General features: G+C 42.7%; 1 protein-coding gene across 3 annotated transcripts in view; it reads left to right on the top strand.

Annotated features, from left to right (window-relative positions):
- CCDC82 (coiled-coil domain containing 82) overlaps positions 1 to 14,483 on the top strand; it is a 28,107-nt gene that overhangs the window by 11,686 nt on the left and 1,938 nt on the right. Inside the window, exons 1-7 of one of the 3 annotated variants that reach the window (XM_072134173.1) lie at positions 6,797 to 6,972; positions 8,949 to 9,484; positions 10,104 to 10,266; positions 11,068 to 11,160; positions 11,602 to 11,726; positions 11,875 to 12,045; positions 12,923 to 13,102. In XM_072134173.1, coding sequence (XP_071990274.1) covers positions 8,963 to 9,484; positions 10,104 to 10,266; positions 11,068 to 11,160; positions 11,602 to 11,726; positions 11,875 to 12,045; positions 12,923 to 13,102 — 1,254 coding nt within the window. In that variant the 5' untranslated portion in view covers positions 6,797 to 6,972; positions 8,949 to 8,962. Of the gene's footprint in view, positions 1 to 6,796; positions 6,973 to 7,039; positions 7,153 to 8,948; positions 9,485 to 10,103; positions 10,267 to 11,067; positions 11,161 to 11,601; positions 11,727 to 11,874; positions 12,046 to 12,922; positions 13,103 to 14,483 lie in introns of those variants that run through there. The other 2 variants (XM_072134176.1, XM_072134175.1) reach the window with 2 other exon arrangements.

The raw sequence follows: 14,483 nt of genomic DNA, 5'->3' as shown, positions 1-14,483 counted from the left end.
ACCTCTGAGATAAACATAAAGACCGAATATCCTCCTCTTGTTCTGTCACTTTCAGTGGTATACCATCTATTGGTTCTTTTGTATTGAGGTTATATATCAAGAAAAGTTATTGTAGTCTAATCCATAGACTAGATGTGACCAAATCTAATTAAAGGCACCTTATCTCTTACTCCCCTTTAAGGTTAAGCCGTGCTGACAATAAATTTCCTAATAAACATGCCATAACGTGTGAGCCCAGGTCAGAAGCGGCTCCTAAGGTCAAGAGTTATATAGATAGTGACGGGTAATAAAGCCTTTCCAGATGGGTGCAGTCATGGAGGAGGCAGTCATATGTCTGATCTATAGAGCTCACATCCAGTATTGTTTTTAAGTAGTTGTAGGAAGGTTTCCAAAGTCATTGTGGCCAGAATATTGGGATCTGAACCTGATGGGCGTATATATGACAGGGAATACCGGGGGTGTGGGGGGCACCATACCGGGCTCATGTTGAATATTCTCTGAGTTATTCAATGGACTTTATTGTTTACTAAGCATATATGTGACCACTAAGCTAATCACGGCAGAGGGGTGACGTACAATACACAGGCTGGTGGGGGTATACAGCTCAAAGGCAGAGGGCATGGTTATAATAGTACTACTCCTCATAAATATGTATATATGGGCACTGCACAGTACAACTACTCCTATTTATATATGGGCACAGTACTACCACTCCTGTCCTGTATATATGAGCACAACACAGTATTACTACTCCTATCCTGTATATATGAGCACAGCACAGTATTACTACTCCTATCCTGTATATATGGGCACAGCACAGTACTACTGCTCCTATCCTGTATATATGGGCACAGCACAGTATTACTACTCCTATCCTGTATATATGGGCACAGCACAGTACTACTACTCCTATCCTGTATATATGAGCACAGCACAGTATTACTACTCCTATCCTGTATATATGAGCACAGCACAGTATTACTACTCCTATCCTGTATATATGGGCACAGCACAGTACTACTGCTCCTATCCTGTATATATGGGGACAGCACAGTACTACTACTCCTATCCTGTATATATGAGCACAGCACAGTACTACTACTCCTATCCTGTATATATGAGCACAGCACAGTATTACTACTCCTATCCTGTATATATGAGCACAGCACAGTATTACTACTCCTATCCTGTATATATGAGCACAGCACAGTATTACTACTCCTATCCTGTATATATGGGCACAGCACAGTACTACTGCTCCTATCCTGTATATATGGGGACAGCACAGTATTACTACTCCTATCCTGTATATATGGGCACAGCACAGTACTACTACTCCTATCCTGTATATATGAGCACAGCACAGTACTACTACTCCTATCCTGTATATATGAGCACAGCACAGTACTACTACTCCTATCCTGTATATATGGGCACAGCACAGTACTACTACTCCTATCCTGTATATATGAGCACAGCACAGTACTACTACTCCTATCCTATATATATGAGCACAGCACAGTACTACTACTCCTATCCTGTATATATGAGCACAGCACAGTACTACTACTCCTATCCTGTATATATGAGCACAGCACAGTACTACTGCTCCTATCCTGTGTATATGAGCACAGCACAGTACTACTATTCCTATCCTGTATATATGAGCACAGCACAGAACTGCTACTCCTATCCTGTATATATGGGTATAACACAGTACTACTACTCCTATCCTGTATATATGAGCACAGCACAGTACTACTACTCCTATCCTGTATATATGAGCACCGCACAGTACTACCACTCCTATCCAGTATATATGGGCACAGCACAGTACTACTACTCCTATCCTGTATATATGACCACAGCACAGTATTACTACTCCTATCCTGTATATATGAGCACAGCACAGTACTACTGCTCCTATCCTGTATATATGAGCACAGCACAGTACTACTATTCCTATCCTGTATATATGAGCACAGCACAGTATTACTACTCCTATCCTGTATATATGAGCACAGCACAGTACTACTGCTCCTATCCTGTATATATGAGCAAAGCACAGTACTACTATTCCTATCCTGTATATATGAGCACAGCACAGTATTACTACTCCTATTCTGTATATATGAGCACAGCACAGTACTACTACTCCTATCCTGTATATATGAGCACAGCACAGTACTACTATTCCTATCCTGTATATATGAGCACAGCACAGTATTACTACTCCTATCCTGTATATATGAGCACAGCACAGTACTACTGCTCCTATCCTGTATATATGAGCACAGCACAGTACTACTGCTCCTATCCTGTATATATGAGCACAGCACAGTACTACTGCTCCTATCCTGTATATATGAGCACAGTACAGTACTACTGCTCCTATCCTGTGTATATGAGCACAGCACAGTACTACTATTCCTATCCTGTATATATGGGCACAGCACAGTACTACTACTCCTATCCTGTATATATGAGCAAAGCACAGCACTACTGCTCCTATCCTGTATATATGAGTACAGCACAGTACTACTACTCCTATCCTGTATATATGAGTACAGCACAGTACTACTACTCCTATCCTGTATATATGAGTACAGCACAGTACTACTACTCCTATCCTGTATATATGGGCACAGCACAGTACTACTACTCCTATCCTGTATATATGAGCACAGCACAGTACTACTACTCCTATCCTGTATATATGAGCACAGCACAGTATTACTACTCCTATCCTGTATATATGAGCACAGCACAGTATTACTACTCCTATCCTGTATATATGAGCACAGCACAGTACTACTATCCCTATCCTGTATAAATGGGCACAGCACAGTACTACTACTCCTATCCTGTATATATGAGCACAGTACTACTACTCCTAAACTGTATATATGAGCACATTACAACTACTTCTATCCTGTATATATGGGCACAGCGTCGTACTACTACTCCTATTTTGTTTATATGAGCACAGTTCAGTACAACTGCTATTATTTATATATGAGCATAGTACTACTGCTCCTATCCTGTATATATGGGCACAGCACAGTACTACTACTCCTATCCTGTATATATGGGCACAGCACAGTACTACTGCTCCAATCCTGTATATATGAGCACAGCACAGTACTACTACTCCTATCCTGTATATATGAGTACAGCACAGTACTACTACTCCTATCCTGTATATATGGGCACAGCACAGTACTACTACTCCTATCCTGTATATATGAGCACAGCACAGTACTACTATCCCTATCCTGTATAAATGGGCACAGCACAGTACTACTACTCCTATCCTGTATATATGAGCAAAGCACAGCACTACTGCTCCTATCCTGTATATATGAGTACAGCACAGTACTACTACTCCTATCCTGTATATATGAGTACAGCACAGTACTACTACTCCTATCCTGTATATATGGGCACAGCACAGTACTACTACTCCTATCCTGTATATATGGGCACAGCACAGTACTACTACTCCTATCCTGTATATATGGGCACAGCACAGTACTACTGCTCCAATCCTGTATATATGAGCACAGCACAGTACTACTACTCCTATCCTGTATATATGAGCACAGCACAGTACTACTACTCCTATCCTGTATATATGAGCACATTACAACTACTTCTATCCTGTATATATGAGCACAGCACAGTATTACTACTCCTATCCTGTATATATGAGCACAGTACTACTACTCCTAAACTGTATATATGAGCACATTACAACTACTTCTATCCTGTATATATGAGCACAGCACAGTACTACTACTTCTATCCTGTATATATGAGCACAGTACTACTACTCCTATCCTGTTAATATGAGCACAGAATAACTACTATTATTTATATATGAGCACAGTACTACTACTCCTATACTGTATATATTGGCACAGCATAATGACTCCTATCTTGCTTATATAATCACAGTACTACTACTCCAGTCCTGTATATCTGATCAGTGCACTTTACTTCTACTATTATTGTGTATATGGGCACAGCATCGTACTACTACTCCTATTTTGTTTATATGAGCACAGTTCAGTACAACTGCTATTATTTATATATGAGCATAGTACTACTGCTCCTATCCTGTATATATGGGCACAGCACAGTACTACTACTCCTATCCTGTATATATGGGCACAGCACAGTACTACTGCTCCTATCCTGTATATATGTACACAGCACAGTACTACTACTCCTATCCTGTATATATGAGCACAGCACAGTACTACTACTCCTATCCTGTATATATGAGCACATTACAACTACTTCTATCCTGTATATATGAGCACAGCACAGTATTACTACTCCTATCCTGTATATATGAGCACAGTACTACTACTCCTAAACTGTATATATGAGCACATTACAACTACTTCTATCCTGTATATATGAGCACAGCACAGTACTACTACTTCTATCCTGTATATATGAGCACAGTACTACTACTCCTATCCTGTTAATATGAGCACAGAATAACTACTATTATTTATATATGAGCACAGTACTACTACTCCTATACTGTATATATTGGCACAGCATAATGACTCCTATCTTGCTTATATAATCACAGTACTACTACTCCAGTCCTGTATATCTGATCAGTGCACTTTACTTCTACTATTATTGTGTATATGGGCACAGCATCGTACTACTACTCCTATTTTGTTTATATGAGCACAGTTCAGTACAACTGCTATTATTTATATATGAGCATAGTACTACTGCTCCTATCCTGTATATATGGGCACAGCACAGTACTACTACTCCTATCCTGTATATATGGGCACAGCACAGTACTACTGCTCCTATCCTGTATATATGTACACAGCACAGTACTACTACTCCTATCCTGTATATATGAGCACAGCACAGTACTACTACTCCTATCCTGTATATATGAGCACATTACAACTACTTCTATCCTGTATATATGAGCACAGCACAGTATTACTACTCCTATCCTGTATATATGAGCACAGTACTACTACTCCTAAACTGTATATATGAGCACATTACAACTACTTCTATCCTGTATATATGAGCACAGCACAGTACTACTACTTCTATCCTGTATATATGAGCACAGTACTACTACTCCTATCCTGTTAATATGAGCACAGAATAACTACTATTATTTATATATGAGCACAGTACTACTACTCCTATACTGTATATATTGGCACAGCATAATGACTCCTATCTTGCTTATATAATCACAGTACTACTACTCCAGTCCTGTATATCTGATCAGTGCACTTTACTTCTACTATTATTGTGTATATGGGCACAGCATCGTACTACTACTCCTATTTTGTTTATATGAGCACAGTTCAGTACAACTGCTATTATTTATATATGAGCATAGTACTACTGCTCCTATCCTGTATATATGGGCACAGCACAGTACTACTACTCCTATCCTGTATATATGGGCACAGCACAGTACTACTGCTCCAATCCTGTATATATGAGCACAGCACAGTACTACTACTCCTATCGTGTATATATGGGCACAGCACAGTACTACTGCTCCAATCCTGTATATATGAGCACAGCACAGTACTACTACTCCTATCCTGTATATATGAGCACAGCACAGTACTACTGCTCCAATCCTGTATATATGAGCACAGCACAATACTACTACTACTACTCCTATCCTGTATATATGGGCACAGCACAGTACTACTACTCCTATCCTGTATATATGGGCACAGCACAGTACTACCACTCCTATCCAGTATATATGGGCACAGCACAGTACTCCTATCCTGTACATATGGGCACAGCACAGTACTACTACTCCTATCCTGTACATATGGGCACAGCAAAGTACTACTACTACTACTCCTATCCTGTATTATCCTGTATATATGAGCACAGCACAGTACTACTACTCCTATCCTGTATATATGGGCACAGCACAGTACTCCCACTCCTATCCAGTATATATGGGCACAGCACAGTACTACTACTCCTATCCTGTATATATGGGTATAACACAGTACTACTACTCCTATCCTGTAAATATGTGCAGAGCACAGTACGAATACTCCCATCCTGTATATATGGGTACAACAACGTACTACTACTCCTATCAAATATATGCCGGAACAACACAGTACTGGCACACATATATCTGCCATGTCTGCCACTGTCACTCCCCAGTCTGTACTTACTGGCCAGTATATATATATATATTTTTAAAACCTATACACATCCCGAGATCGTAGCAATAAAGGCGAGGTTGCATTTGGAACAAAAAGTGAAAGGTTTTCTGAGCCCAAAGGAAAATGGTGCAAATGCCTTATTTTCACCAATTTTAGCACCTTTGAACATTTTGTTCTTGCTTCGGAGTACATGGCATGGAATATTTAATAGAAAGAAGCCCCCATACAGCTCTGTACGTGGAAAAATAAAAACTTTATAGATTATTGATGGCGAGGAGCACAAAACGGAAACACAAAAGCGAAAAAGGGCCAAGTTATTAAGGGGTTATAGTGTTACTACTAAACATGGCAAACATAAGTTATGAAATGAGTGTGTTCATGGAGGAAGGGCCTGAAATTCCTAGTAGTGACGCCCTGAGTGATGCTTGGGGGTCCTGTCCTTTACACTGTACAACAGAAGTGTCTGAGAGCAAAAGTCATCTGCTTGCGCATGGCAACCAATCAGAACTCAGCTTTCATTTTCTAAACCACTGTAAGAAAAAAATGAATGCCCAGCGCTGATTGGTCGCCATGCGCGACTACAACGGTTTTGCTTCTACCCCTGTGTTCGGTTTCTGAAATCCGTTTAGCACACAGTCCCGTGTAACTACATCCCTTCTATCCCGATTGCTTCCTGTAATCCTGGTCCTTGTTCCGTAATATAAAAAGCCACGCCCCTACCCAGAGAGGCCCCACCCCTTACGTCACAGCTTCACGCCCGACACTGGTGAGTTGGATTCCCGCCACTGACGTTGGCGTCTAGTCGCCGCCCACTCTCTTTATGTCTCCGCCTTAAACTACGCCCCTGTCACAGGAAAACTAAACTACCCTGCATACAGGGGGCGTGGCCTGTCTTGGATCCCTGTAAACACAGGACGTGTCCGCGGTTGTGCCGCCGGTGCATCACGTGAGTGCCCCAGGTTAACCCTTGCCGTGCTCCCGGTGCCATTCTGGTCCATTTTTAGCTTGCTGACGCAGGTGCCGGTTGTTTGGTGCCATGTATTATAGGAGAAGCATATGGGCTCATACTATCTGCAGGGTGTACAGTTATTGGGCTTGGTTCAACGCAGGTTGATTGGGCTCAGTTCATACAGTGCATATTTGTAGTGCGTTACATCTAGGGGGGGGGGAGGGGTCAGAATATTTAACCCTTTGCATGGTTAAAACAATGAGCTGGTAATTCTGTGCAGGTTTCCTTCTGCTACATGTGACTGGGGTTTATAAAGACCTACCTATCAGAAATCTGGAAAATATACCCAGCCAGCAGGGGGTAATAAAAAATAATGCATTTAAACCCCCCTATGTTTCCTGCATTGCTCCAAAACTTCTGTTTTTTGGGGGCCTAGGCCCAGTCAGAAGTTCTGGTGGTAATGGGACCTGTTTTATCCAATCAGAAGCCTCCAAGGACTAATAAGTAAGGTCCCATGGTGTGAGGAGGCCACTCATTGGCTGACCAGCATGCCCAAAAACCAGAGCCCTTTAGGCCGGTGACACCCATGGCAATTTTGCCGTGTTTCTGCTGCAATTACAAGCGCATTGGGAACGCATGCGTTTTTTCAAATGTTTGCTTGTGTTTGCGTTTTTAAAAAACCCAATGCTCGATGTGATGTAATTGCAGGCAGCTGCGTCTCTCGGTATTTGTAAAAGCGCAGTCATCTTGTTCTCCATACTGTTTGTTCATGTAATCACATGCATTTCACAACGCAGACCACAAACGCATGCGTTTTCAAAAAAACGCAGACAAAGAAAACACCAACACTTTAACCTAAAACACATTGAAAAAGCCAATATGCAAGTATGATGCGTTTTTCAAGGATGCAAAAACGGAATGAAAAAAACGCCACGTGTATCACCGGCCTTAACTAAAACCAGTAGCCGACAAAAGTACAATACACATTAGGCTAAGTTCACACCTATAGTTTCCGCTGCTCCTCTGTTCTTAATAAGCGAAGCACAACGGAAGACAATCTACCACTCACCTTCTGTTTTTAGTTTCTGTTATGCTCACCTAAAACGGAGAGTGTAATGTACATCCCCAATGCAAGTGTGAACTGAGCCTTAGGGCGCGTTCACACATTGCGCTTTCGTCGCGTTCATAACGCGACGCAAGCGCACAGGGGGCGGAGTTTGGGGCGATCGCATATGCGTTTCCCGGGAAACGCATGCGATTGATAACCCGATCGCATGCGTTTCTCTGGAAACGCATATGCGATCGCCCCAAACTCCGCCCCCTGTGCGCTTGCGTCGCGTTATGAACGCGACGAAAGCGCAACGTGTGAACGCGCCCTTACATGTACCCAACCAGGGTCAGATATCGGCCAACCAGGATCAGCCATATTGCATTTCTGATGCTCAATCTAGTACACCCGCTGAGGTTACACAGCAGATGCAGTGGAAACGCAATGTAACCTCAGCATCATCATCATTTTCAGCACTCACATCGACTTGAATGGAGAGACTATACTCTAATATCTAACCACCGCTCCATTCATGCAACGAGTGAGGCGGAGGTTAGTCCATCCTTGAGATGAGGGTCCTAGAGGTTAGACCTGCAACTTAGAAGTATTTCTGACCTACCAATAAAATCGCTAAGATGAGACAACCCCTTTAAGAGACATGCACCTCCGTACCTTAGCCTACACTTGGTCATATAACCCCATTAAACAATATTTTTATGTAAACGTTGCGGCTTTGTTTCCCCAGCCCCTCCTTTAAATATGGAAACCATCTGCAAGACCTACGACACGAGGCGGAAAAGACGACTGGTCGAACCAACCCTGAAATCTAGAGTTGACTGGAAACGTACAAAGAGAGACGACCTCTCCCACCTCCTGGACTCTGATGAGTCGGAGACCTCCGAGGAGGAAGAACTCGAGGAATCGTGTGAAGAAAGTGACGATGACAGCGCCATTGACGATTCTGAAGACCAGTCGCAGGACTCGGCGCTTTCCGAAGAAGATGGTCAAGAAGGTCGCATCAGAAAACCCAGAGTGTGGAGAAAATCTGCTACGATAGACAGCGAAAGCAGCTCTGACAGCGATGGACCCGGGGAGAGAATAAACACCAAACGAAGCTGCGTTATTCATGATGACGACAGCGATGAAGAAGCCGCAAAGGAACCCCCAGAGGATGAGGCCACCAAGGCACAGAAGAAGAAGCAGAAGAGGCTGGAGGCGCTCAATCAGCTCTCCGAGAGACAGAGGTCCCGGAAACGGACCACCAGCACTGAGACCCCTGAGGTAACATTACTGGGGGTGACCAGGAATAAATCAGGAGCGCCTAAAATCTGGATAGAACAAAGCTAGTAGATCCTTGGGTGCCAAATGTTGAGCCCTTGCAAAGAGGTGACTACTTTAGTACAGCTGATCGATGTTAGGGGTCAAGTGGCAATCAACTCTTGATGGCCTATCTCAAAACCCAGAATTTAGCCCAAAATTGTCTAAAATGCAGACTTGAAGACGTATTGACACCTGTCTCTTGCACAGTGATCGCCTACTTTCCATGTATAATCGTGTATACAGCCCACCATACACCTTAATACAAGTTATACATAAGCTTTTCCTAGTGTTGTGGCGGCCATTTTGGCAAAAGTGAAAACAGGAAGTGGAGCCTTATGAGTTGTGATATCCTGATGGGAAAACTAGGACAAGGGGATATAACATTTCTAATAACTTACCTCTGCACTTTACCACACGTTATACATAAATCTCTTCCCATCGTTGTGGCGGCCATGTTGGCCATAGTGAAAACAGAAATTGGGAGACTTGTATGTTTTTAGATTCTGATGGTAAAACTAGAACAATGGGTGTATTAGATTTCTAATAACTGGACTCTATAATGCCTTTTCCTTTGTTGCAGGAGATTCCTCATGATGAATGTGAACCCTCGTTGACAATCTCGGAGAGCGAGGACAGTGACGAGATGTCAGACTTTATAGTACCAGATAAGGGAAATAATGAAGGGGCTCGGAATGAAGGATTGAGCTATAAGCAACTTTTCAGGAAACACAACATATCTCTGTGTAAGCTTCAAATATATATATTTTATTAGATATTGTCCCTGGAGGGATGTGTTAGAAGCAGCAGGACTGTGTTACATAGATGAATATTCCACAATAGCAGCTTGTGAAAGTGCACTGTGGGTGTGTCCTCACACTGCTGGGCTCTTCGCACTCAGCATTGAGCTTCACAGTGGCCTGTTCCCTTCTGCTCTGAGTAAAAAAAGCTCTTACAGCTTGCTGTTTGTATTCTACAGTCCTCACACTGCTGTGCTCTTAGCTCACAGCTTTCTGTTTGGATTCTACAGTCCTTACACTGCTGTGCTCTTAGCTCAGTCCTCAGATTCTACAGTCCTCACACTGCTGTGCTCTTAGCTCACAGCTTTCTGTTTGGATTCTACAGTCCTTACACTGCTGTGCTCTTAGCTCAGTCCTCAGATTCTACAGTCCTCACACTGCTGTGCTCTTAGCTCACAGCTTTCTGTTTGGATTCTACAGTCCTCACACTGCTGTGCTCTTAGCTCACAGCTTTCTGTTTGGATTCTACAGTCCTCACACTGCTGTGCTCTTAGCTCAGTCCTCAGATTCTACAGTCCTCACACTGCTGTGCTCTTAGCTCTCAGCATTGAGCTTCTTGGTGGAACCTCCCCTCCTACAGCTTTCTGTTTGGATTCTATAGCAGTCACTCAGAATTTAGAAGGAAGTAGAAGCTGAACACCTCTCCATTCACTCTTTATTGGCAGCAGATGGGTGATCAGAGCACAGATAAGTCCCTTTAAGTACGGAAATCCTAACTAGACCTTGATAGAATATGTTTCCTTACAGCTGCCGGCCACGACTTGTCCTCCCATCTTGAGAATGTGATTAAGGCGTTCCTGAACGACATCATTAAGAAAAAGTTTTTGGCATTGTTATACAGTAAGTAAATTTTAAAGGGGTGGTCTTGATTTGTTTTTTTTACATAAAATGGATCCAAATGTCGTACAGATCCCAAGGACTCTTTCCCCCGTCACCATCCGCCTCCCACAAGCCACAATTAATATGAGGGCTTGTTTTTTTGCGGGACATATTGTACTTCCTATGGGCCTCTGTGAAGTGTACAGAGAAGCTAGAAAGATCCTAAACACAATGGAATTGACAAAAAAAACCCCACAATTGCGCCTTTTACTTACGGTCTTTTGTTTTTACGCCCTTCATTGTACAATCCAAATGACATCTCCCATCTATACTTTGGGTCAGAGCAATCACAGAGATTAAACTAAACTTACAATGTTTAGTTATGTCTCTGTTTTACCCGTATAATACACTGCATTACTACAACTTAGGGTTAATTTAAACTTTATTGTGTTCACTCTGTAGACGGCAGCAATAGAAAGAAATCCGCCGTAGATATGCTGCAATCCCTCAACAATTTGGATCAGCGTATCATAGCCCCACGTCTGGAGAAACTCACCACAAGCTGTCGATGGAGTAAAAGATACAAGGTAGTCTACACTGCAGCGCTAGATCTGCTTTTCTTACTGCGTTGTCGTTATAGACTTTGCAGCAGGGTGTGTGTGCTTTATGGCAGCTGCATTGCGTTACATAAACACTACAAATAATAGGTCATTTTTTGATTCTGTATTGGTGCAGGAGAGGATAGACTCCTATCCTAACCTTTTTGTGAAGCACATCGCGGCTGAGGAGATGGTCTGCAAAGCGTGTGACTTAAAGCGCTATTGCGGTTACTTGGTGATTTTATCGGGACAAGCGTACCACCACGAGACGCTGGAACATGACGACTTCCTGCAAAATGACAGGCAGGTAAAGATCTGTTCTGTAAATTATAATAATTCAAAGACAAGTTGAAACTGTTTATTTATGTGTAGTCACACCAGACCTGTATTGTCAGAACTGAGCGGATTGTGCATTGTGTCCTATCTGCAGGCAGCATGTTATAGAGCAGGCGGAGCTGAGCAGATTGTACATAGTGTCCTATCAGCAGGCAGCATGTTATAGAGCAGGAGGAGCTGAGCAGATTGTACATAGCGTCCTATCTGCAGACAGCATGTTATAGAGCAGGAGGAGCTGAGCAGATTGTACATAGTGTCCTATCTGCAGGCAGCATGTTATAGAGCAGGAGGAGCTGAGCAGATTGTACATAGTGTCCTATCTGCAGGCAGCATGTTATAGAGCAGGAGGAGCTGAGCAGATTGTACATAGTGTCCTATCAGCAGGCAGCATGTTATAGAGCAGGAGGAGCTGAGCAGATTGTACATAGTGTCCTATCTGCAGGCAGCATGTTATAGAGCAGGAGGAGCTGAGCAGATTGTACATAGTGTCCTATCTGCAGGCAGCATGTTATAGAGCAGGAGGAGCTGAGCAGATTGTACATAGTGTCCTATCTGCAGGCAGCATGTTATAGAGCAGGAGGAGCTGATCATATTATACATAGTGTCCTATCTGCAGGCAGCATGTAATATAGCAGTAGGAGCTGTTCCTCTTCTACTGCTCTATATGTATATATTTTTATGTCAAAATGTTTATTTGGCTGCTGTGGTTTCCTTGTACATAAATTTGTTGCCCATGGTTTGATTTGAACCCACAGACCTAAAACCTTTACAATTTAAGTCCTAGTCTACAGTGATCACTCATGTTTTGTAACTAAAAACGTAGAGGGGGTGGGGGTTTTCTCTTTTAGAGACTAATAATTGGCAAGACCTGTGCCATGCGTACTGAGGCGTACCACCAGCTCAGACACTACAAGTACTTCCTGTACCAGCGCTGCATCCCCTTCACCGACCAAACCCGAGGGGGCTCCACCTGTAAGAGAGTGAAGAAGGCTTTATCAAAGATGGAGGCGCAGGGCTTTCTGGGAAGGGTAAGTGGCTTCAGAGGGAAGTAAAAAAACTCCACACACTCGGATAACTTAAGCCAAGTTCACACCTGGTTCTGTTACACGTTCCGTTATTGAGTTAGCAGAGAAAATATCGCAACGGTCCAGGACTGTTTTTTATTCTTTTCCGTGACTGATAATAAATGTGTCACAGAAGGTCCATTGCAGTCTGAGGGAGACCGAAAGGTTAATGTATGACCTTCTGTATTTTTAGTTTGAACAAAAAAAACAAACTTTATTGAAAGGAATTCATGTGCGACAGAGAAGGCACGCAGAAAAAAAAATTGGTATATGGATTTGTCTCCACGGTGATGGCATGAAAAACCGATAGCGTAGGAAGCAAACTCTGTCCACACAATAAAGGACATCAAAACTCAATAATACAAATGAAACACCCGATAATGCGCCTGCGCCGCACCGACAACACGAGGACCACTCACTTCTGTATTTAGTTTTAGTTACTTTCTCCTGAAACAGAGTTTACAGAAAGCCCCGACACAAGTGTGAACTGGGTCTTAGCCCTTATTCAAGTCCCCCACAGGCCGGCAATGGGCGCTGTATTGTCTAGTCTCGCAAAAATGACACATTACACAGCTCTGAAGTATAAAAAGAGCCACAGGCTTGGGATATGGGGATAGAATTATTTTTTTCCCCCACAATATGATCCTACAAATCCAGAAAAAAAGGGATTGTAGCTTCTCCAAGTAAGGTTTCCTCACACTGCTGTGCTCTTAGTTCTCTGTCTTGAGATGCTCCACAGCCCTTTCTTTCCACTCTGTAGTCTTCTCGGTGTATATTACAGAGATCACACTGAGGAGATGGGTAGCTTAACGCAACCTGCTCAGTGCAAAGGTCATTTTTTTGATGACAGGTTCCTACAGATCAATGCAGAGAGGTAAAAGCGCAGCAGTGTGAGGACATTCCAGCAGTGCTACAATTCAGGAATATAAATCCATATTTCGCAGTCCTGCTGCAGCTACAAACAACACACACAGCGATGTGGTTACAAAGATCTCCAGGGACACCAAGTAACACGGTCTACAGATAAATGCAGAGAGATAAAAGCGCAGCAGTGTGAGGACACACCCCCAATACTAAAATCCTAGAATATAAATCTAATTTTCACAGCCCTGACACTGCAAACTACACACATTCTACAATATGATTACAGACAATACCTAGCAGACAAAGAGCTAAGAGCACAGCAGTGTGAGGACATTCCATCAGTGCTCCTATCCTGGAATATAAATTCATATTTCACAGTCCTGCTGCTACTAACGCCACACACAAAGGTCTAGTTACATGGTGAAGCATCAACTTTTAAGTTTTCTTTGCATTTACTATCCCCCATTCCACCTAAACGCCT

This window comes from Engystomops pustulosus, chromosome 2, assembly GCF_040894005.1.
Source record: "Engystomops pustulosus chromosome 2, aEngPut4.maternal, whole genome shotgun sequence".
Taxonomy (NCBI): Eukaryota; Metazoa; Chordata; class Amphibia; order Anura; family Leptodactylidae; genus Engystomops; species Engystomops pustulosus.
This window is presented reverse-complemented; position numbering and strand designations above follow the sequence as displayed.